At 41.0% G+C, this 25,300-nt stretch overlaps 2 protein-coding genes and 1 non-coding gene across 8 annotated transcripts; 2 read left to right on the top strand and 1 right to left on the bottom strand.

Moving 5' to 3' along the window:
* Positions 1-1,076: 1,076 nt before the first annotated feature.
* On the bottom strand, positions 1,077-16,841 carry LOC122679368 (vegetative cell wall protein gp1-like). 6 transcript variants are annotated; one of them, XR_006336374.1, is made up of 4 exons: positions 16,345-16,707; positions 13,760-13,911; positions 10,111-10,236; positions 1,077-1,506 (listed from the first exon to the last, which is right to left on the bottom strand). XR_006336374.1 is itself a non-coding variant. In XM_043880006.1 (2 exons), the coding sequence occupies exons 1-2, from the start codon at positions 16,690-16,692 to the stop codon at positions 15,789-15,791; spliced, it is 795 nt and encodes a 264-aa protein (XP_043735941.1). In that variant the 5' UTR covers positions 16,693-16,841; the 3' UTR covers positions 15,635-15,788. The 6 variants fall into 6 exon arrangements, 1 of the variants encoding a protein (XP_043735941.1); XR_006336376.1 differs by having other exon boundaries at positions 1,077-1,327; XR_006336375.1 differs by lacking the exon at positions 1,077-1,506 and adding an exon at positions 5,382-5,560.
* LOC122679130 (serine/threonine-protein kinase MARK2-like) lies at positions 9,799-11,535 on the top strand. The gene has a single exon (XM_043879354.1). The coding sequence runs from the start codon at positions 9,799-9,801 to the stop codon at positions 11,533-11,535; it is 1,737 nt and encodes a 578-aa protein (XP_043735289.1).
* On the top strand, positions 13,752-13,914 carry LOC122679718. Its single transcript, XR_006336508.1, has one exon. It is a non-coding gene; the product is annotated as a U1 spliceosomal RNA (small nuclear RNA).
* Positions 16,842-25,300: the final 8,459 nt, after the last annotated feature.

Here is a 25,300-nt window from a genome sequence, read left to right as displayed (position 1 = left end):
CTTAGTTTTCATAGAAACAGTTGTGGGGGGTTTTTTGGAACCATATTTTATTAATTTATAAATAAGTACAAATGAATACATAAGTTTGGGAACAAACACAATTCTCTCTTGATGAGATTGGTGGAGGTGAAGGAGAGCAGGAGACGAGCTGTTTGCTGGACCCAGAGTATTGACTGCGCCTTGGGGATCAGCCTACACGTTTAATAGCCAGAGAATAGAACGTTGCTGATTTCAAGAGAAGAAAAATGGAATCTATTTATGAAATATCTTAAATCGTATTCACTTATATAACTTATACACTAACATTCTGATTCATAGAAATGAAAATGAAAAAGAAATCAGCAACAATAATTTTATTGTCCTCACCCTCACATTACCTCCTGAAACGTAAATCGAGTCTTTGTACAGATCTCAAGACTTGCCTCTACCGCCCTTCTGTAAGAAGCCTCCTACTTGCCAGGCATTCACACTCAGACATGCGGCTAATGTGTTTTTTAGTTATCATTTCTGGACAATTAGATAATTTCCAGCATTCTCCATCTTACTCCACATCTTAAGTGTATGCTTATGGAATACAAGGTCTAGAGCAGTCTTTTTCTCATAGTGACCATGAAGACATGGTCTCATTTATTAGTGTACATTTTATTACATGTATTTGTTACTTAAAAAAAAATAACTAACAAATGTTCACATGCATTTTATGCTTAATAGTGTATAAAACACTCTCACTCCCCTTTCGCACTAATCTAATAAACCATTGTTGAACGCTTTCTCAGTGCCCTACATGATCCTCTGCCTGGTCAGAGAAGGCAGAAAGGGCCTCTCTGAGACGATGACTTATAAGCCGAGATCCAAATGTGAAAAACCCACAAAATTGCAACAGAGAAGGGAAGCTTTCTTCAGATCCTCTGGTGGTGGGACTGAAGGGAGCATGTTGGAAACATGGTAATCAAGTATGTCAACCAGAGGGAGAGTGGGAAGAAGTGAAGATGGGTGGGCAAAGGGGAAGTGGGTCTGGGTAAGCCCTGGTGAAAATTTCTATTTCATTCTAAGGAAATGGGAATGCTCCAGGTGACTTTTTTTTTTTTTTAAGATTTTTTGATTTATTTTTGGCTCCACTAGGTTTTTGCTGCTACGCACAGGCTTTCTTTGGCTGCAGTGAGTGGGGACTGCCGCATAGTTGGGCCGTGCAGGCTTCTCACTGTGGTGTCTTCCCTTGTTGCGAAGGAGGGCTCCAATTTGTGTGGGCTCAGCAGTTGCGGTACATGGGCTTACTTGCTCCGTGACACGTGGAATCTTCCTGGATCAGGAATTGAGCCCGTGTTCCCTGTATTGGCAGTCAGATTCTTAACTGCTAGACCACCCAGGGAAGCCCCCATTGAAGTGTTTCTAGGAAGCGAATGACATATTCTAATTTATAATTAAAAGTTCATCCTGGCTTCTGATTGGAGAATGGTGGAAGCTGAAAGATCAGTTGGCAGACTAGTGTGGATTGATCTCACAGACCTGTTGAACCGAAGAAGTCAGACATGAAAGAGTATATCCTGTACTATACATTGATTTCTATATGTTGTAGATACATGATATTCTATGCATTGATTGTGTGGGGTTTACCAGTAATTCAAGCAGGAGTGGATGGTGGTTAGACTAGTCTGCATGAGGCTTCAGTACGTATAAATTCTTATTGCAAACTGATAAACTAGGAGAGAGGAATGTGGTCACTCTGCATGTTACAGACATAAAAAAACAAGTTAAAAGAACCAAATGCCTTACTTAAAATCACAAGCTAGTTGTAGTGGATCTAGGTCCCAAGTTCAAAGTATTCTATTCATTTTATTAACCATAATGAATAATAAAGTAATCATTATATTTTATATTATACTTATATAAATTATTGAAAAGGTAATATACTTTATGTATATACTTTGTAAATTAATACTGTATGTATAAAAAGGTATATGTATACTTTTATACAAAGGACTTTTACTCAATAATAAGAGGGTAAAAAAATGAAAAATGACTGGACATGTAACAGCATGGATTAAAAAATATATATGACAAAACTCAAAAAATTTATCTTCCTTATTTCAGAAAATATAAATGATTTACTAAATATGTAGAGTCAAACATGACAGTGCTGAGCTGAGAATCCAAGTTTCTGAAGTTGGGTAATACAGCCATAGATCTTGGGCCTGAAGCTACTGAAGAACCCTAACTTCTGACCCTTAGTCAAGTGTCATGACATACTAGTAACCAAGCCTAACCCTCTTTGGAAATGTAATAAATCCTAGAAGTCAAGAATATGTCCCACATGGACAATATAGACTCCTTTCTAGAACAGGAGTAGGTGTGCTGAATATTGGAAAAATTTTCAAGACCACAGAATGATTTTAGGTCCTGGACCATGCAGAAAGACTGCTTTTCTAAGACACGCTTTGAAAATCCAGAATGAGACAAAGAATCAAGACAGCTTAAAATAAGCCCCGTGAAAGGACTGGGGTAGCTTATCAGAATTTAGAGTCATTCTAATCACACCTTTGACAGTGGTGGATGCTGCTGAGCTGTTAATAGGACACGATGCCCTTAGAGGAATGGCATTTTGGCAAAATGCAGTATCTTCCGACTAACAGTTCATTTTTTATGACTCTATTTATGGACCGCATACTTTTATACGATCTCATTAGCCAGCCATTAATCATTTCTAAATCTGTCTATATTATATAATTTTCAATGTCTGAATGTGCATTTGTGAAAACTGTGTTGTACTTGTATAGAATTGTGGTTTATAAAGCATTTCGGGCCTGAATCCTCAGACAATGAGGAGGAGATGAGAGATGCTGGCTCCTTCACCTTATCTATACTTCCTTGGGTGAACTAGAGTCATTGCAGGGTGGAGGGGGTGGGGGGGATGGTACACATCCTGAGAAATCTCAGCTTGAATGACACCTGAACAACTTAAGAGATGGAAATGATTGAAGAGGCTGGCTTTAAGAATAATGTTTTTGTGGGCATCTAATTTCTCTAAAGGCTTCCCAGGTTAGGTTTTACAGGTTATTCTGTAAAAGTTTGTGATAGAGTTAAGGTCCCAGGAGATTGTCTTGGTAGTATTTTTTATTTGTTTATAGGGCTGGCTTGATTATTTGGGGCTTACGGACCAATCGGTTCAACCATGTAACACAACAGCCGTGTATGTTTGTTCTTTTCATCCTTCAACTTAGTTTCCTAACTGCACACAAAGTATATTTAACAGAAGGAAGCGATCAGCAAAGACCCAAGCCAAGCTGGTTGTGTTTGCAGACATAATCAGGTCTAAGGTAGATGGAGAATATTCCAGTTTCATTTTAATCCATATTCAACCCAGAATTATGTACAATAAGATTCTTAACGATGTTTACTAAAGATGATGTATTGGGGCATTTGCCACAGAAATGTGAAACAATGACTTACAACAGGGAGAGCTGGATTGAGACCGTTATATGGATGGAAGTTTCCTGAAAGCATTGTGGGAAACATCATTTGGATAAGATACTTGGACGAGGAGTTGATTTATTAGTATTGCAAGGGTGCATGAGAGAGAGGAAGTAAGAGGTTATGAGAGAATGACCCTCCTGTAATGGTGGGTGGGAGAATTCTTACAGTGTATATGTTAGCACTGCTGTGTAGGGAAGGTCTTTGTACTTCCTGGGTCTGCACTGTCCAACACGGTAGCCACTGGTCACATGTGACTATTGAGCGCTTGAAGTGTGGCCAGTCTGAATTGAGATATGCTGTTAGTGTAAAATACAAACTGAATTTCAGAGTTAGTATTAAAACATAAAATACCTGATAAATAATTTATATTTAATTGAATATTGAGATAGTAAAAGTTTTGATACTGATTTAAATAAACTACATCATTAATTTTTACCTAGATTATTTTGCTTTAAAAACTTTTTCACTTATTTGTCTTTGGCTGTACTGGGTCCTCATAGCTGTGTGTGGGCTTTCTCTAGTTGAGATGAGCAGGGACTACTCTCTAGTTGCTGTGTGAAGGCCTCCCATCTCAGTGGCTTCTCTTGTTGTGGGAGTTGTGGCTCTTGGACACTAGAGCACAGGCTTCATAGTTGTGTTACATGAGCCTAGTTGCCCTGCGGCATGTGGGATCATCTGAGAACAGGAATCAAACGTGTTCCTGCATTAGCAGGAGAATTCTTAACTGCTGGACTACCAGGGAAGGCCTCATCATTTTACCTTTTTTAAGGTGATGTCCAAAAAATTTAAATTTTAAATGTGACTCACATTATAATTTCTCTTGGGGTGCACCTTCCTTAGCCTTTCAGTGGCCTGGACACATCTCTGTTGGGATGGAAACGTCTAGCACAGTTATTGGTTTGAGAGTGATTGGGGCTGGCAGTGTAGGTGGGGAGGGTCATTAGAACTCAATGAATGTCTGACAGAATTGCTCCCTGACTCTAGAGGACCCAGGCTGGATTCATGGAAGGAAAGGTAATTTGCATCTTGCTAGAGACAAGGCAAAAGAGACAATGGTTAGCTTCATGGAAGCCAGAGAAGTGACAGGGAGCCAGGGATTAGAGATCTCTGAGAAATGAGGCCAAGAGTTGGACAAAGTGCTGATTCCCAGACTAGGGCTTGAGAGGAGAGGATTTCTTTCTATACAGTAATCTGCTTCTGGAAAAGATATCTAACTAGACACTGCTTGTATGTTCAATTCTGCTGTGTTCTTAGTAAATATTTTTCTTAAGTTCATTGCACCTCATGTTTGCCCTGGGAACACAGAGAAATTTTGCACAAGCTTGGCCAAGCTTTTAAAGGGAGTGTGGCATGACCCCAAGAAAGAGACGTGCTGATATGTACTGAGGAATATTTTAAATGTTGATAGGATGGAGCGTGCCTGAGACCAGGGATCACATCTTTATTCTCTGAACCCCTCACACCGAGCTCAGTGCCTGGAACATGGTAGGCACCCAGTAGCTGCTTGATGAATGAATTAATGGCTGAAGAGCAAAGTGATACTTAAGAGGATAAAGTCGGATCAGCTCTCTCTCCCGATCAGAAGCTGCTTGGTATAATTCTTGGAGAATTTTGACTTACCAAAATAAAAGTACATACCGAAGTGAAAATAAATATGGAAGAAGTGAGTCCAATAAAACAACAATCATAGCTACCATCAATAGAGGAGTTCTCATGAGCCAGGACTAAGGCCTTTACATGTATTATCTTATTCTATCAATATCAAAGAATTAACTATGATCTATATAACATTAAATCTCATTTTATAGACGACTGAATTGTAAAGAAGTCAAAGAATCAGCTGAAATTTATAAGGTTAGCAAAAGTGAAGCTGGAATTTGAATTCAAACAGTCTGACTCCAAGGTAAGTTTTCCTGATCATTATTCCATAATTATATTTCATTTAAATATTATCCATAAAGTGAAATATGATACATGTATCTCTTTTGTGGAGGTTTCGCTCACTGTGTAGGTGAGTGTGTGTATGTGTAACTATGCACAGATGTGTTAGCACCAGGATAGACGACGTCTTCCTCTGTTTTGGTCCATCCTAGTAAGAGATGAATATTTAATTGGTCTCAGTGGTTAGAGTATTTCTTAATAAATTTACCTGTTTGTTAAAATTACATTAAAAATTAGCTACTTTCAGTATATTTGCATGTGTAATTGTTATTGTTCAGCTTAGCAGATTCTCTAACCAAATCTAACTTTTCTGGTTCTAAATTATAGATGTATTACTCTTCCTCCTACTACTATTATTGCACATATACACACACATGTACATATATATATGTATGCATCTTTAAGCTCTAAGACTGTTCTCAGCATTACCTCTTGTAGGTCATCCAGAAGTCAATCCTATTTGAGTATCAGCAAATAGAGATACTAGGCTCTGCCTTTAACCTTTTTGTTATATGCAAAGCTGTTTCTTGCAGTGTAACATATTTGTTTTTAAAAGATGTTAAAATAACTTAAATGTCAAATGAGAGGTTTGGGCAAATTACAATAATTCCGTAAGACAGAACATTACATGCTTTTAAAATTATAAATGCAAAGAGGTTCTTCGTAGGTACAAAGAAGCTGTGATTAAAAGTTAAGTGGAAAAAAAGGACATAACTATAATTGAATTCAGTGGTGGTGTGGTGCTAAAGAATCTACCTGCAATGCAGGAGACCCAGGTTTGATCCCTGGGTGGAGAAGATCCCCTGGAGAAGAAAGTGGCAACCCACTCCAGTATTCTTGCCTGGGATAACCCATGGACAGAGGAGCCTGGTGAGCTACAGTCATGGGGTCCCAAAAGATTTGGACACAACTTAGCTACCAAACAACAACTCTGTATGCAATATATGTAGAAGGAAGGATATATACCAAAATAGTAGCAATGTATTCTGATACACAGTTTTCTCTTTATATATTTTCCAAGTTGTCTACTATATGCATATGTACACATAAGCTTATTTATATGCATATATATGTGTGTGTATATATCTATATCTTATCTCTCTATATGTATATGTGTATATATTTTACATAGGAAGCAACAGTTAGAACTGGACATGGAACAACAAACTGGTTCCAAACTGGGAAAGGAGTACGTCAAGGCTGTATAATGTCATCCTGCTTGTTTAACTTATATGCAGAGTACATCATGAGAAACGCTGGACTGGATGAAGCACAAGCTGGAATAAAGATTTCCAGGAGAAATATCAATAACCTCAGATATGCAGATGACACCACCCTTATGGCAGAAAGCGAAGAAGAACTAAAGAACCTCTTGATGAAAGGGAGGGGGAGAGTGAAAAAGTTGGCTTAAAGCTCAACATTCAGAAAACTAAGATCATGGCATCCAGTCCCATCAGTTCAGTTAAATTCAGTCTCAGTCGTGTCCGACTCTTTGCGACCCCGTGAATGGCAGCATGCCAGGCCTCCCTGTCCATCACCAACTCCTGGAGCTTACTCAAACTCATGTCCATCGAGTCGGTGATGCCATCCAGCCATCTCATCCTCTGTCATCCCCTTTTCCTCCTGCCCCCCATCCCTCGTAGCATCAGGGTCTTTTCCAATGAGTCAGCTCTTCCCATCAGGTGGCCAAAGTATTGGAGTTTCAGCTTCAGCATCAGTCCTTCCAATGAACACCCAGGACTGATCTCCTTTAGGATGGACTGGTTGGATCTCCTGGCAGTCCAAGGGACTCTCAAGCGTCTTCTCCAACACCGCAGTTCAAAAGCATCAATTCTTTGGCACTGCAGTGATTTTGGAGCCCCCCAAAAATAAAGCCTGACACTGCTTCCACTTCATGGCAAATAGATGGGGAAACAATGGAAACAGTGACAGACTTTGTTTTTTTGGGGCTCCCAGATTATTGTAGATGGTGACTGCAGCCATGAAATTAAAAGACGCTTGCTCCTTGGAAGGAAAGTTATGACCAACCTAGACGGCATATTATAAAGCAGAGACATTACTTTGCCAACAAAGGTCCATCTAGTCAAGTCTATGGTTTTTCCAGTAGTCATGTATAAATGTAAGAGTTGGACTATAAAGAAAGCTGAGTCCTGAAGAATTGATGCTTTTGAACTGTGGTATTGGAGAAGACTCTTGAGAGTCCCTTGGACTGCAAGGAGATCCAACCAGACCATCCTAAAGGAGATTACTCTGAGTGTTCACTGGAAGGACTGATGATGAAGGTGAAACTCCAATACTTTGGCCACCTGATGCAAAGAACTGATTCATTGGAAAAGATCCTGATGCTGGAAAAGATTGAGGTTGAGAGGAGAAGGGGATGACAGACGATGAGATGGTTGGATGGCATCACTGACTCAATGGATATGAGTTTGAGTAAAATCTGGGAGTTGGTGATGGACAGGGAGGCCTGGCATACTGCAGTCCATGAGGTTGCAAAGAGTTGGACACAACTGAGCAACTGAACCAAACCGAACTGATATTTGGACCAGGAATAGAAACTTCCTAAGTCTCATGTTTTCTATAGTCATGTCTACCACTGGGTCACTGTTGGAGTCAAAGAACCATCATAAGTGAGGCACTCAGGCCAGTGCCAGTCATGTAGAGATGCTAAAAATTTTGTTTTTCTCCCTTCCCTATGTCTTTCTTCTAATCCTGGCTCTTCAAAAGTCATGCTAACTACCTTCTTAGAGTTTGGCCTTTTTCTCTTCACCATAACCTGTAGTTATAGACAGTTGAGAATGATAAAGGGATTTATGACAGTCGGCATCTCTTCAGCTCTCCCCTTAGCTTTCTCTCCTTAGCTTTCTGGGGCCTCTGACTAGATGACATGCTACTAAGGAATCCCTCTCTCAACCTCACACATACAGCAAAAAGGGTCGTTTTTATACCATATGCTGTTAAAGAATTCAATCCATTCTCAAAGCATGTTTGGCCTTTTGAACTTACATAATCTTGATTTTTCCTCCAAGGCATAGGAATTTGTCTAATGGGAAAAAATACAATAATGCCTTGAATCATTATGTGTGTATCCATGTTTCCAAACATACACAAACATTTTACTTTTACTTTTAAAAAATTCTGGAATACGGTTTCATTTGGGTAACTTCAGGATTCATTTTGATAGCAGCTCAAATGTGCTTCTACCAGAATCACCAACCATCCAGACTTGCTTAATTTTCTAAAAGTGATCGATGTTGCTACCCCTCCAAGGGAGCACACTATTGATTGTTGTTGTTTAGTCGCTAAGTCACATCCAATTCTTTTGTGACTCCAAGGACTATAGCCCACCAGCTCTCTTAATTCCATTTGAGAAAAACTAACTTCTCATGGACACAGCTTGATGCTTCATTAGACACCTTTATCTTCATACTATTGTAACAGAGTTATCAACACATGCTTGGGTCAGGCTATTAAAACAGTTACTTGGGTAGATTTTTTTTTTAGTATTTCTTCTCCAATAAGGAATTTATTTCATCACTATCATTTATAAACTTCTAAACTAGAAATGAAAAAGTTGCTGAAGCCTCCTACAGATTTTAATTTCTAACAAAGTGAATACCAGTCTCTAATATATTTAAAGAAAAATCTCTTTGGGACCTTTTACCTAAGTGTAAAGGGGCCTTGAAGCTGAAAAGGGAGAAAAACCACTGGGTTTATCCCAGCCACGATTGGTCCATTTCTTGCTCTGACCTCACAGGGCATCACTGTGATGCAACTCACCGGGACCCTTTATAAGACCTCAGCTGGTCTTGTCCGCAGAGCCCTGGAAGCTGATTTTGGTGACCTGACGGCTGGACCTATAGTTAGCGAGCGTTTTTCCGTGTTTTTGCCATTTTGTTGATTTTTTTTTCCTTTTTCTCTTTTTTCTTTCTCTTTTTCTCATTTTTTAAATTTGTGTCTTATAATTTTTTTCTTTCAGTTTTAGTTTCTCCTCCCCATTTTTTGTTTTTCCCCATTTTCCCCCTTCTTTTTCTCATTTTATCTTATTATTTGTTTTTAGTTAGTGTTGCTAGTGTTAGCATAGAGACCATCATTGATATAGTTATAGCAGAGTTGGTATAGCTACTAGTTTGCTAGCGTAGATAGTATAGTTAGTGTCAGCACTGTTAGTGTTCTCCATAGTTAGTGTGGTGGGTATAGTTAACACGTTCCTAGCATAGTTAGTATCTGCACTGTTACCATAGTTGTTAGCATTAGAATAGCTGTATAACACGGTTAGCATACACAGTATTGTTCAAACAGTTAGCATTCTTAGTGAGGGCTTAGTGGTAGAGTTAGTATAGTTAGGTCAGTAGTATAGCTTAGTGGTAGTTAGTGTAGTTAGGGATGCAGGACTTGACAGCCATCTCGACCAACAAGATGGCTCGTATCAAGGATTATGACATCCTTGACACCCTTGGCGAGGGCCAATCCGCCGAGGTGAAATTGGCCCGGCATCGTCTCACCAAGGCACTGGTAGCCATCAAGATCATCGAAAAGACAGATCACACCAACCTCCGGCAACTCTCTCAGGAGGTCAGGGCCTTGAGAAGCATGAACAACCACCGGAACATTGTCCAACTCGTCGAGATCATAGACACCGAGGAGACTCTCTTTTTAATCATGGAGTACCTCAGTGGGGGAGACTTAGCCACCTACCTGGACGCCCAAGGCTGCCTGACCGAGGGGGAGGCCCGAGGCGTGTTCCGCCAGCTGGTCTCAGCCCTGCGGCACTGCCATCGGCGGGGCGTGGTGCACCGGGACGTGAAGCCGGGCAACATCCTCCTGGAGGCGAACAAGATCAAACTCTCAGACTTTGGCCTCAGCGACCAGTGGCACCCCGGAAAAAAACTGAACACCTCCTGCGGCACCCTTGAGTACATGGCCCCAGAACTCTTCCTGGGGCTGCCCTACACAGGCCCAGAGGTGGACGTGTGGAGCCTCGGCGTGGTGCTGTACACCCTGGTAACGGGATCCGCCCCCTTCACGGGACGAGATTTCCGGGAGCTGCGGGACTGCATCTGCACAGGGCACTACCGTGTGCCCGAAGGCCTATCAGGTGAGATGAAAGACTTGATACGCCGTATGTTAACGCTCAACCCGGCCAACAGGGCGACTTTAGATGATGTTCGGCATCATCCTTGGCTGAACGTGGGCCTGGAAAGGCCACTCCCGCCAGCCTATGGAGATTACCCTGGGGTGACAATGGGGATGACACTGGGCTGGTCGAGGGACCAGATCCAGGGCAGGCATACAAGCACTGGCAGAGACTCGAATGGACCCAAGGTGCGGGCCCGCACCATCTTTGTGAGGCCGGCTGTTTCCTCCGACCTCAGCAGCCAAGAACATACGCCTCCCGCCAACCCTGAAGTGTCCACGCTTATTCCCGACTGGCTTTGGGAGACCATGGAGCAGGAGAACCAGGAGTCAAGGGAGAAGACCAGAGAGCCTGCCACTCCCTCACCCTGCCCGGAGGCGAGGACCGTCACCCCCAGCTCAGCCCCCTCCACTCGCAACACCCGTGATGGCCGCAGCGCCCCAGCCACCGATCGCGCCGGTGACCGCCACGACACGTGCGGGACCAGGCTCACCTGTGACGCCTGCGGCGGGCGTGACAGCAGCCACACCCGTGATACCAGCTTCACGCGGGACACCAGAGACGCCTGTGATACCAGCCTCACCCACGGCGCCCTAAGCACCCAGGACACCACTGGGGCCTGCGACATAGAAGACGCCCGTGGCGCCCGCGATACCTACGGCGCCAGTGTCCCCAGGGACACCAGAGGCGCCCGTGACACCGGTGGTGCCCACGGCACCCACGATCCTCATGCCACCGTCACCCGGGACACCAGGGGCACCTGTGACATGAGCGGTAAAACCCACTGCCCCCCAGATGTGCCTGATGCGGGAAGCTCCACCCTTGTTGGGCAGCCCCAGAATTTGTCTCCAGTCACTCCCCCTGGCCTCACCCAGAAGAAGAAGGGGGTGGCTGGGAGAATATGGAGAGGTCTCCTTAAACATCTTTGCTGTGGGCTGCCCAGCAAGAGGGGTAAAAAAGTGAGCCCAGAAACACCTAGGGGATGACCTGCCAAGCCCCCTGGGACCTGGGCATGTTCCCACCTGGATGATGGGACTCAAACCCAGCACCTCCACCCCTTCAGACGAGATCGGGCGCGTTCAGGGTGGTATGGCCGTAGACACCTCCACCCCTTCAGGAAGCCTCCTGTCCAAAACCCTGACCAGCACAGAGGATGCTCTGCAGGGACCTGGGCGACCAGAAGAGGCACCACCCTGGCCTGGCTGCCCCTCCTCCCCTGCTGGGTGAAACTTCAGAGACTGGACTGTCCCCTGGAGCATGTCCCCATCCCCCACACTTCTGTCTTCCATGTGGTGGGGGAGAGGATAGTTATTGCCAACTCCTTGGTTCTTCCCTTGGTTCAATCTTATTAAACTTCAACGCTCCAGAAAGATGTATCACACTCTCTTTTGCATTCTCTCTGGTTAGAGTAGTGTGTAGGCATGTAGTACTTGGCGTTAATGAGCTAAGAATTAGCACAATCATCCCCAAGAGCAACAGTTGCTGCACTGCAGGGTAGAAATGCAGAAAGAGTGTATTATTCCCCTGCATTGACATTATCTAATATTTTCAGAAGGGGCAGAGGAAACTTTCGGTCCCTGCAGCTAGGGCTAATAGCACCGGGATGTCTAGGATAGGATAATAAGTCCTGTGAACCAGCCAGTGTGCGGTGCGCTCAGGTCCCTGTGTGGATGCCTCTCCTGAATATGCTGCAGGAGCTGGGCGCGCTCCTTCCCCCATGGGCAGGCACCCTGAGGCGTGGCGTTTTTTACATTTTCTGACGTGAATTATTTTTAAAGTCTATTGAACAAAATAAAATGACAGGTGCTGCTGCTGCTGCTGCTAAGTCACTTCAGTCGTGTCCGACTCTGTGCGACCCCATAGACAGCAGCCCACCAGGCTCCCCCGTCCCTGGGATTCTCCAGGCAAGAACCCTGGAGTGGGTTGCCATTTCCTTCTCCAATGCATGAAAGTGAAATGTGAAAGTGAAGTCACTCAGTCGTGTCCGACTCTTAGCGACCCCCTGGGCTGCAGCCTACCAGGCTCCTCCGTCCGTGGGATTTTCCAGGCAAGAGTACTGCAGTGGGTTGCCATTGCCTTCTCTGCATAAAATCTGAGGCCTGTGTTTTAACTGATTTTATGAATTATGCTTCCTAAATTGATGTAGAGTTAAATAGGATGTAATTAACTCTTCTTGACACACCCGAGTCACTGGGTGCATGCACAGGGGCCCCTGGTTATCTGAGGACTGTGCTCCAGCCAGGCGACTCCCCAGGTCACATCTCACCCTGCCTGTGTTATGTTATATGCAACTGACATGTAACGTATATGCTCACAGACAGTAGAGAAGAGTGAACACTATCCATCCTGTGTGGCAGGTGAAAACGTTTGGAGACTCGCTGTTTTAAGTATGCCTTCTAAATATATAACATAAAATACAGGACCTCAAATTAGTACTTTGAAATAATTTTAGTGAAGACTACAAGTCACAGAGGCCTGCGTTGAAATGCCAGCCTTCTTGATCCTACTTGGGCAAGTACTTGGACAAGTTACCTAAGCGGCTTGAGCCTTACTTTGCTAATGCTACTTAAGAATTAACTAGGAATTAACCTACACCTTGCACGGTCGTATAGAGAACGTGGCACAGAGGTGTTCACTATTACAGAGTAACAATTAGGAGCAGAGACCCAGTCCTCCATCTCTGTGTCCCTTCAGTTACCTAACCTTACTAGTTTCCTAGTCTATAATACGATCACCTTTTAGAATTAGGGTGTTGTAAAGATTAAATGTCTTACAACACTGCCCGGCAAGTAGCACACACTAGCTACGTGTTAGTTACTATTAAAATCATTATCATCACCACCACTGAAATGTTAAGTAAACACTGCCACATTATCAGATTCATTACTTTTCTACTATATGAAAAAATGCTCCTTGAAAATTAACCTTATTTAGTGAACTGATTATAATATAGGATGAACTCACACACTCAAAAGAGTTTTTATGCTGATTTTTAGAAACTTTAAATATACAAGAAATTATCTGAATTACCATTGGTCATGAATGTTGACAAGATACATACAACAAATATCCATTTTCAGTGAACATATCCCTTCACGGAACTAAAGCATATCACAAACTGATATGTCTATTGTAGTTTCTCCCCAAAGATTTCAAAGCAGTTTAAAATAATTATATATAGCAATTCTCAAAACTTACAAGTATGCTTACCTGGCAGAGGAGATACCATTATCAAGAAGGTGGTTCTCCCAGGGCGAGGCTCACCCATTGCACTCCGGTGTGTTGACCTCTGCGATTTCCTCAAATAGGGGAAACTCGACTGTGTAATTTATGGTAGTCGGGGACTGCCGGCGCGCTTTCCCCTGAAAAACAAAACTTACAAATTACCAGAGAAAATTGCATCTGAGAGCAATCAACATCTTTCTCTAAAACTTTTGCTACATAATTACAAAGTGCTACAGTCTAACTGTTGCAAACCTGCCATTCATCCAATTAGTCGGAACACTGACTGCAGGTCCACTGCACAGGCAGGCACTGGGCCAAACCCTGTTATAGAGTAACAGGAAAGGCGAGACCACAGCGACAGTGGGCGCCACCAACACTGTGATTAAATGTTCCTGAAATGCTGTTTTCCTTAAACAGTGAAAAGAGTAAACTGTATGTTCCAACACTGGAGTGCATTAATAGTTAAGAGTTAAGTAACTTCATAAAAGTGACAGTACAATATTTTCCCCAAGGAGACTAGGATTAAATGAAATAAGCATCCGTCTCTACTGCTCAATTACTAAGTAAAGGTAAATGACCACTTTAAATGAGTCAAATAACCTCAAGAATGACACTATTTTTCACCCATCTGAAGGAGAAAGTTTTGAGAAAATCTTAAGTTAGCTGTTACATGTCACTTGTAATCTATCAGAAATAAAGTACATTCACTCAGTTTCACTCAGCATCTGAAACTGAATTTTTGCTGGGGCGACGAGGGTCAATTTACTAATCATGCCTTCCTTTGATCAACCATTTTTTCTTAGGAGAGAAAAATCTAGCCTTAATGCAATCATCAAACAATCTAGAATTCATACTTTTTATCCTACATTTTACAAAACAAGATTTTTCTCAAGTAGCTACCTGTTAAAGTTTTAAAGAATTTAACATATGTATTACCCAGCAAAATTGCTCTGCCCAAAAAAAAAAAAAAAAAAAAATGCAATCTTGACTCCAAGTTAAGTAATCTTAGTGCTTCAAGTGGTCATCCAAAACCTGAAAGTGGACAAACAGCCAACCACCTTTTTAGTACCTACCTCTCCAGAAGAAAGGGCTGTTAGACAAATGCTATTAATATTGACAGCAATTGCATCAAACTGACACGCAGGAAGGTGCACTTCAGGATTAAGTACCTTCCTTGGAGTTCATTATTATGAACTATGAATGTCACATTAGAAAAACTGCTGTCATTTCATTTTATGAATGCTGAATCAGGTAGCTTTAGTTAACTGCAACACTTTACAAACAGGCTATCAAGTAAGCCCCAATTACCAAGTTGTTCCAGACACAGAGCTTCTGTTTCTATTATTAAGTGTAATTAAAGAATAAAAAGGATCAGTTTATTTTTCTTGATACATTAGTCTAAAACGATCTGCAATAAGTCTCTGAACACCCAAGTGACTGAAATTCCTTGAGCTATACAAAACACTCCTCTGGAATGCCAGTCTTCCAAATGGCAAGACTATAAGAACACACAACTGATACACATTCTCCACATTACACATGAAGGGAGAAAAAGTGAAAACAAATGCCCCAAGTCTTTGTCTTCTCCAGAATGGCATTTTGTAGCACTGCAAGAATTCAGGCATTTCATCAGTATTCTGCACACTGGGGGACATTCAGTAACTGCTGGTGACAGATGAGTCGACAAGACTCTTCACCAACAAACAGTATTAACAGGTCATGTTGCAAATCAGTCATGGAACAGCGGGAGAAGGAATGTGGAGGAGTTCAAAGAGTAACAATCCTCGGCCAAATTTTACATTCAGAGCAAATCAATCACACACTCCTCCAGGGAAAAGAGAGAGAGATTTGGTGTGACCCAGAATAATCATGAGGACCACACACACACACACAGAGCAAGTGCCAAGTCCACTACAGTTTGACAGTCATGCATTTGGATAATTATAGTAGAAACGTGAGTTTTGGAAACACAGCTAAGGCCACACCCTAGGACCGAGAACCGGGACTTTAAATGCTAAGGATCTGCGGTCCACGCAACACCTGAATCGGGCGGTATCGTGGCACAGGTGGAAGGGGTCGGGGCACCAAGATCAAGGCAGGTGATCAGGAGGGCCGCGTGTCCGGGCGAGGCCTGGTGGAGTCCGAGGGAGAAGGGGGTGTGGATCCGGGGACCAGCAGCGGGAGGGAAGGCGGCCGCTGGGAGGAAAGGACGTGGGAGTTCCGGGTCGGGGGACGGCCATAGACGCCGGAGGGGAAAGCGCCCGGAGCCAAAGGCCACGGGCGGAGGCAAGACTGGGCACGGGAAAGGGCGGCGAGCACGCGCGGGGAGACGCGAGGGGAAGGAGGCAGGGGCGGAGAAAGGCACAGCCGAATGAATGAGCGCCAGGGCGGCCCGGGGCGCGGAGGAAGGGCCCGGGGCGCCCGTGGAGATGCCGCCGCACGCCAGGGGTGGGCGCCGGGGTGGGCGCCGGCCCCACCGCGCCCGCCTCTCCGCCAAAATGGGGTCGCGGAGCAGACGAGCCAGGGGTGTGAGAGAAGCGAGGAAAACGGGAAAAAAATAAACCAGTCACCCTCCCCGCGAGCCTCCAGGCGCTCTCTCTCAGCCCCGTTCCTCCGCCCTCCGCGAGCCGCGGCGGCAGCTCCTCAGCAGCGCTAGGGGGAGCCCCGGGCCCGGAGCGGGGCAGCGGCGGCGGCGGCGCCGGACCGGGAACCCCTCCGCACCTGCCCCTGTGGCGGAGCCGCGACGAGCCAGGCGGCGGCGGCAGCGGCGGCAACGGCTCCTGCGAGCGGGGAGGGCAAATGACCCGGATGTACAGGGTAACGGCGAGGAGGGGGAAGGGGCAACGCCAGGAAGTGAGCCCCGCGGACCTGTCCGGCCGTTCGCACGCGCCGCGCGCCCGCCGCGCCAGGTAAACCATCTTCCTTCCCCGCCCCCTTTGCTCCCGCCCCTCCCCTAGGGGGCGGGGCGAGGCCGGAAACAGGCGGTCTGGAAGGCTCCGCGAGGAGAGGAAGGGGGCGCGGCTACCTTCTCCGCTACCCCGCCCTCCTTAAAGGGGCAGCATCTTAAAGGCTGAGACGGCTTCTGGGTGGACCCGCGTCTTGCAGCCTTCTCATTTTACAGATGGAAAACTGAGGCTTGTCCAAGATCACACAAAACTGAAAGGTAAAGCTAAGATTTTAACTCAGGTCTGCCTGAAATAGGTTTTTGGATATACAAATATGTACATATCCTCAAACACATATTTCTTTGTATAACATGTAAAATTTTACTTAATATTATTGCTGTTCATTACAGTATGCATCTAGTCCTCAAAAATGATTTTTGCATTTATCTTAAGCTTTATATCCATTCTAGAAATTATGTAGACACAGTTTAACCTATCTCATTGTTCACTTCCCTTCTTTAGATCTATAGTCACCCATTCTTTAGTTTCTTTTTTTAATCACTTTGTTGAGGTATGATTGCCATACAAAAAGCATATTTCAAGTATATAGAGCTTGATGAGTTTGGAGATAAGTATATATGATATCCATGAACCATCACCACAATCTATGTCATAAACATACTCATCACCTCATCGCCTCCAAAGGTTTCCTCCTGATCTCTTTTTTTTTTCTCCAGCTTTATTGGGGTATCATTGACAAAACTAAGTTATTTAAAGGATACAATGTGATGATTTGATATATGTATACATTGTAAAAGAATTCTTCCCATCAAATTAGTTAACATGTTTATCATTTCATAATTTTACCTTTTTGTGTGTGTGAGAATGAGCACATTCTACTCTCTTAGTGAATTTTGATTATAGAATATTGTTATCAAATATAGTAAAGTTAGCACATCAGACCTTGTTTATTTTATAACTAAAAGTCTGCAGCCTTTATCAACCTCTGCCTGTTAGTCCTACTCCCCAACTCAAGTGGATTCCCAGGTGGCCCAGTGGTAAAGAATCCGCCTGCCAGTGCAGGAGATGTAGGTCTGATCCCTGGGCTGGGAAGATTCCTTGAAGGAGCAAGATAAAACCCCAGATAAACGACTAAATGAAAGGAAGAGAGGCAACCTTCCAGAAAAAGAATTCAGAATAATGATAGTGAAGTCGATTCAGGATCTCAGAAAAAGAATGGAAGCAAAGATTGAGAAGATGTGTGAAATGTTGACAGAATTGTGGACATCACTGCCACAGAACACACTATAGGAAAAAGAATGAAAAGAAATGAAGGCAACCTAAGAGACTTCTGGGACAACATTAAACACACTGATATTTGCATTATAGGTGTCCCAGAGGGAGAAGAGGGAGAGAAAAGACCTGAGAAAGTATTTGAAGAGATAACAGCTGAAAACTTCTCTAACGTGAGAAAGAAAATAGTCAACCAAGTCCAGGAATCACAGAGTCCCAGGCAGGATAGAGTCCCGGGCAGGATAAACCCAAGGAGGAACACATTGAGACACATAATCAAACTGACAAAAATTAAAGACAGAGATAAAATACTAAAAGCAACAAAGGAAAAACAACAAATAATATTCAAGGGAATGCCCATCAGGCTATCAGCTGTTTTCTCAAACGAAATTCTACAAGCCAGAAGGGAATGACATGATATATTTAAAATGATGAAAGGGAAGAAGCTACAAGCAAGAAAACTCTACCCAGCAAGACTCTCCTTCAGATTTGATGGAGAAATCAATAGCTTTCCAGACAAGTAAAAGTTAAGAGAATTCACCACCAAACCAGTTTTACAACAAATGCTAACGGAACTTCTCTAGGCAGGAACAAGAGAAGGAAAATATTTACCTATAGAAAATAAGCCGAAAACAAGTTACAAAAATGGTAATAGGACCATACATATCAATAATTGCATTAAATGTAAGTAGATTAAATGCACCAACCAAAAGACATAGACTGGCTGAGCAGATGAAAACATGTGCATGTATGCAATTCCATCACTCTGCTTGACTCTCCAAATTGCATGCAATTATTTTATATTGTTAGGCTAATCATGTTCTATTATGGCTTGCAATTGTAATTATCTTTTATTTTTGTCTGGCTATTGATTGTGAAAACTGATAAACATCTTTCACTATTGTGATTACGTAACTATTACTCATTTAATACCATTTATCATGATTGGTCAACAGAAAAATAATAGAATTCTATATCATCAAAGCTACCACTTTATAGAAAAATCTGTAATCACTTTTTAAAATTCAGATGCGTATCTGAATTATCTTGGAGTTTTTTCAAAAAATACAAACATCCAGGTATTGCTTCTTCTTTTGACTGGAGTTCCAGATATGTTTCTAATGAGCAGCCATATTTAAAAACAACTGGACAATATGAGGACGTTTTACTTTTATCTAGTCTGTTTCACTTTTCCCATTTCATATTCAATGCTCTCATTTAATTTAGTTTATGTTTTCCAACTTCTCCATCACTTTTTTTATGTTCTTTCTCAAACTTTTATTAAACAAAGTAGAAAATCTCCTGTATGCATACATATAAATAATGTCTATTTTAGAAAATTAGGAATTTTGCCTAGCTAAAAATTTATGACATTTTGATTCCACTCGCTTGACTTATTATGAATAAAATGCTATTTTTCTAATTTAGAAAAATAGATACACAACAAACAACAAAGGTTTACTGTGTAGCACAGGGAACTATAGTCAATATCTTATAATAACCTATAATGGGAAATAATTTCAAAAATAATATATGTATATGTATAATTAAATCACAAAAAATTTTACTTTATGAAATTTAGTAATGTTTATCTTTTTGCCAGTTTTTCTAAATGTCCTATGGACACCTGATAATAATGTATGAGACACAAAATTTTAAATATATTTGTGTAGTATATAAGAATAATATAAATTAATAGAAATAGAAATTTATTACATTTAAATTATGAATGACATAATTCAAGTTGCTTTTACTTTTTTCTGCACTTGATAAAGTATTCTCAGAGAAATGTTAATATGTCTCACTATGATTATAAACATTTTTCTTTTTCCTTCATTTCTTTTGATTTTTGATTTATGTATCTTTGTTTCTTTGTTTTTTTAGTTAATGATTTATGATGTCTATCTTCTTTGTGAACTGTAACTTTTATCATTAAAAATATTCATCTTTGCTTCATTTAAAAATGAATTCAATTTAAAAAAGAAAGACTGAGGAGAGAGGAAAGGAGAACTTTACTGTAGCATAATGCATATTATTTTATTTTAAGCTTAGTTTCAAGGTCATCTTCCAGTATTGTACAAAATTTATTCATGTACTTTGTTGCTTATTGATAAGTGTTTCTGAATTTATAAATGTCCTTTAACTCCAAAGGTATCCATTGAGTCATCTTTGACCAAGATTCACTTGGAGATATGAGTTAATTCAAGCGGCAAAAAAACTTTTCAATTACCTCTCAGTATAGCTTTGTAAATATTCGTATTGTTTCCAGATGCTAAGCTATACACTTTCTTTTCCTTGAAAACCAAAACCAAATGATAAAATAAAATTATTCAAGAAAAAAAAGTACAAGTACTGTTTCCAAACAGACCAACTCAAAGTAACACTCAACAAAATGTCTCAAAGTTAGCCAACAGAAAATGTATAATCCTCCATCAGGATAATGCAAGACTGCATCTTTCTTTGATGACCAGGCAAAAACTTTTGCAGCTTAGCTGGTAAATTCTGATACATCCGCTCTATTTACCAGACACTGAAACTTTGGATTTCCATTCATTTTGGTTTTTACAAAATTTTTTTAATGGAAAAAAATTTATTTCTCTGGAAGATTGTATAGAAGGCATTTGAAATATTTCTTTGCTCACAAAGATTAAGTTTTGGGAAGATGCAACTATGAAGTTGCCTGGAAAATGGCAGAAGGTGGTGGAACAAAACAATGAATGTGTTGTTCAATAAAGTTCTTGGTGAAAATTAAAAATGATTTTATTTTTACTCAACAAACCAAATTGACATTTTGGCCAACCCACTATCTGTCTGCATTGGAAGGACTGATGCCGAAGCTGAAGCTCCAATACTTCGGCCACCTGATGCAAAGACCTAACTCATTGGAAAAGAGCCTGATGCTGGGAAAGAGGAAAAAGTCAGGAGGAGAAGAGGACAACACAGGATGAGATGGTTGGATGGCATCACTGACTCGATGCACATGAGTCTGAGCAAGCTCCGTGAGTTGGGGATGGACAGGGAGGCCTGGCATGCTGTAGTCCATGGGGTCGCAAAGAGTCGGACATGACTGAGCAACTGAACTGAACTGAATATCTGTCTGCAGGACTTTGTTCTGGATGTAAGTTGTCAACTCTTTTGAGCTGATACCAAGGAACATAACTTTAAGATTATATGGGAAAAATGTGCTTAGTTTTGTAAAAAAGAAAAAAAAATCAAACTGTCTTCAAAAATGTCTAAATGATTTTGCATTTCCATCACCAACAAAGGAGGGTTCCTGTTGCTGACACCTCAGTCAGCATTTGGTATTGCCAGTGTTATGGATTATGGCCATTTTAATGACTGTGTTAAAACTAAATATTAAAAAAAAAATCTAAGATCAGGCATCTGGCCACATTACTTCATGGCAAATAGAGGGGGAAAAGGTGGAAGTAGTGACAAATTTCCTCTTCTTGAGCTCAAAAATCACTGGGAATAGTGACTGCAGCCATGAAATCAGAAAACGTTTGCTTTTGGGGGGAAAGTTATGACAAACCTAGATAGTGTGTTGAAAAGCAGAGATATTACTCTGCCATCAAAAATCCATGCTGTAAAGGCTATAGTCTTCCCAGTGGTCACAAATGATTGTGAGAGCTGGACCATAAAGAAGGCAGAGTGCCAAAGAATTGATGCCTTCGACTGTGATGCTGGAGAAGGCTCTTGAGAGTCCTTTGGACAGCAAGAAGATTAAACCAGTCAATCCTGAAGGAAATAAATCCTGAATATTCATTGGGAGGACTGATGCTGAAGCTGAAGCTCCAATATTTTGTCCATCTGATGTGAAAAACCGACTAATTGGACAAGACCCTGATGCTGGGAAAGATTGAAGGCAGGAGGAGAAGGAGGCAACAGAGGATAAGATGACTGTCAAATTGTATGGCATCATCGACTCAGTGGACGTGAGTCTGAGGAAACTCTGGGAAATAGTAAGGGATAGGAAAACCTGGAGTGCTGCAGTCCATGGGGTCGCAAAAAAGTCAGACACAACGGAGCAAATGAACAACAAAAAGTGATCTAAGTGAGTGCAGTTCCTCAGTAATGTGGTTTGTGCCAGTTTGTAGTGTTAAAATAGAAAGTTAGAGGTACAGAAATAAAAAGAGTGAGTCTAATTCTGCTGTTACATGTTTTTCTTCACCAGCTTCTGTAGCATATAATCGTGCTACATATAATCTCTACTTCTGCATCTGACACCCTGTTCAGAACACTCACTTCGTTTAGATTTTGATCTTTTTCTCACGGGTTCTCTCAGCTGTTCTCAGGTTGCCTGTCGGTTCATTAGCATCCACGCTCTGAAAAGAACAGATGTTACTGCCTATGTTCTAAATCACAGCCGACTTAGAATAAGCAGAAATCCATCACAAAGGGACACAGTGGGAGAGATCCGTGTAGCGATAGAGAGGACAGACTTGGTAGACCTTTTTAAGGGACTTCCATCCTTACCCTCCTGTTAATGTGTCTGATCACAAATCACTCACAGCCAGATGGAGCTAGACTTGCATGGTCTGATTTTCTGACAAAGACCAGACTTCTGTCACTTCTCACAGCAGAAATGCCCAGTCCTGCTGCAGAGGCTGCCCACTGTTTACATTGCAACATGAAAATTTTTATGCTGTTGTTCTTGCTCCTCTTTGGTATTATAAAACAGTCAAGTAAGATGAATATGGATGGTAATTTATTCCAGTAGCTTGCATTGAATTATACTTGGATGACTTATTAAATGAAGGATATGATCAATATTACATCTGTCATAAGTGAACAACTCCTCTTTTGAGTGAATCTAATCAATTCATTGTTTAATGAGCACAGTGGCCTCTGGAGAGAGGCCACAAATCCAAATAACATCACTTAGTGATGGATTTTAATGTTCTCTTCTCTGGCATGGCTAAAAATTGTGTGAGATCATTATGCAGAATGAAGGTTCTCCTTTGGCAAAGCATTGAAGCATTGAAAGAATAGAAAAGATTCATGAAACTATCAGGAAATGTCTTTGTTCAACTGCAAAGTTTATAAAGGGCAAGGTGGTAAATGGCAGATGGGTAAATATGGCCTCAGTGAACAGAACATTGCACTTAAAATATGTGAGTTATTTTCAAATATCTCTTGATATTGATTTGTAACATAATTCCACATGATAAGAGGACAGACTTTGTATGATTTCAATACCTTTAGACCATGAAATTTTGTACCTTGTTTTATGCCTATGGATATGTTCGAGTGTCTCCTGGTTTGTAATCTATGAATAGAATTTGAATAGAATTTGCATCTTGTGTGAAAATTGTATTAGTCTTAATTATGTTGAATTGGTTCATAGTGCTTCTCAGATCTACTTTTCTGTCTATTCAGTCTATTGATTTTTGAGAGTTGGATATTGAAATTTCAACTAAAAATTTTTATCTACTTAAAAAATTAATTGTAATATATAATGTAACTATATGTAACTTTGTAATCCCAAGTCTCCTATAAATGTGTTATCACACTTTAATAATTTAAAAAATTAAAAAAAATCAAGAAGAAAAAAGGCACTCTCATTACACCTATCTATTTCAGAGATATTTTGGAAAAATCAACTGCTTCCATTCATCATATTTACATAAAATCTCATAGTAATTTTTTTTAAATGGATGACTACTATTGCAGAGTTCTCTAGAACAATAGCAGTCATATGTTTCTAAGTACTTTTCAATAAAATTAAAATTATTTAATCCTAGAAGATCTCAGTGAAATAGGGTTACATTGTTATCTCAATTTTTAGACAAGAAAACTGAGAAACAAAAATATTATTTTCATTTGTTTACATATTTTCTGTGGCTGCTTTTTAAAAATTGAAGTACGGTTGATTGGGGCTTCCCAGGTGGCTCAGTGGTAAAGATTCACCTGCCAGGGCAAGAGGAGGCGTTCAGTCCTTGCGTCAGGAAGATGCTCTGGAAAAGGAAATGGCAACCCACTTCAGTATTCTTGCCTGGAAAACCCCATGGATAGAGGAGCCTGACGGGTTACGGTCCATGCGGTCACAAAAGAGTTGGATATAACTGAGCAACTAAACAACAGCAAAGAGTTGATTTACAATATTGTGTTAGTTTCAGGTGTACAACAAAGTAATTTGTTTATACATGTATATATATATATATCTTATTCTTTTCCATTGTAGATAGTGAATGTACTTCCCTGTGCTATGCAGTAAGGCACTGTTATCTCTCTATTTTATATGTGGTAGTGTGCATCGTTAATCCCATACTTCTGATGGATTCCTCCTTCCCTTCTCCTTTGGCAGTGATGGTCTATGTCTGTGGGTCTGTTTCTGTTTGTAAATAAGAAATCTGTCCTATTTTCTATATTCCACATATAAGTGATGTACTATTTGTCTTTCTCTGTCTGATTTATTTCATTTAGTATGACAATATCTAGGTCTTCCCATGTTGCTGCAAATGGCACTATTTCATTCTCTTTTATGACTGAATAAAGACATATTTTTTTACATTCTCTTTTATGACTGAATAAAGACATATTTTTTAAAATTGCTTAATATCAAATAGCATGCTTCAGAACTCCAGAACTCTCATTCTTAACCATTAAATATAATATTTCATAAATCACTTGTAGAAGAAAATTTCTTAGAGTGATTATACATTATTCTACTGATTAAAAGGGCTCATCAAGTGCCCAGCACAACAGAATGAGAAAGATATCTCACCAAAACACATAATTTTGAAATATTACAATAGTAGCAAGGAGTCGTAGTAACTAGAGATTTCAGAAAGAGCAAATATTACCTACAAAGGAATGGAGAACTACATGTCAAAATGTAATTTAATAGCAAGTTTCAATGCATAACAGAAGAGTAAATAGAGTTTTGAGAGAAACAAGTTTCAGGAAACCACAACCAAAACCCAAAAGAACATTACTAGGCCTTCCCAGAAAGATTTCTGTGCCCTAGGCCCTGAGGGTCCTGAGCCAGAACTGGAGAAAAATCACTAAGGAACAAGGTTACTCATTAAAATATAAGAAACGATGGCATGTTTGTAAAGAGAGAGAGAAAAAAAAAGGAGGATTATTTTAAGTCATTGTCTTGGGGAAAGGGAGAGAAGGAATATTGCAGAAAGAGGAATTAATAGCTTGATAATGAATATACTTAGGGAAGAATCAAGAATGGGCAGATGTAAGGAAAAAGTTATTTTGAAGCAGAAGTAATTACCAGTTGAGAGAAAATTATCTTGTGCTTCTAAGATGATCATAGTAGAACTTTATTTTATATTTCCAATTAGGCCACTCCCAAAGTAATTTTTTTTTAATCACCTTTTGTTGGTTGGAAAGG

This window comes from Cervus elaphus, chromosome 21 (genome assembly GCF_910594005.1).
Source record: "Cervus elaphus chromosome 21, mCerEla1.1, whole genome shotgun sequence".
Taxonomy (NCBI): domain Eukaryota; kingdom Metazoa; phylum Chordata; class Mammalia; order Artiodactyla; family Cervidae; genus Cervus; species Cervus elaphus.
This window is presented reverse-complemented; position numbering and strand designations above follow the sequence as displayed.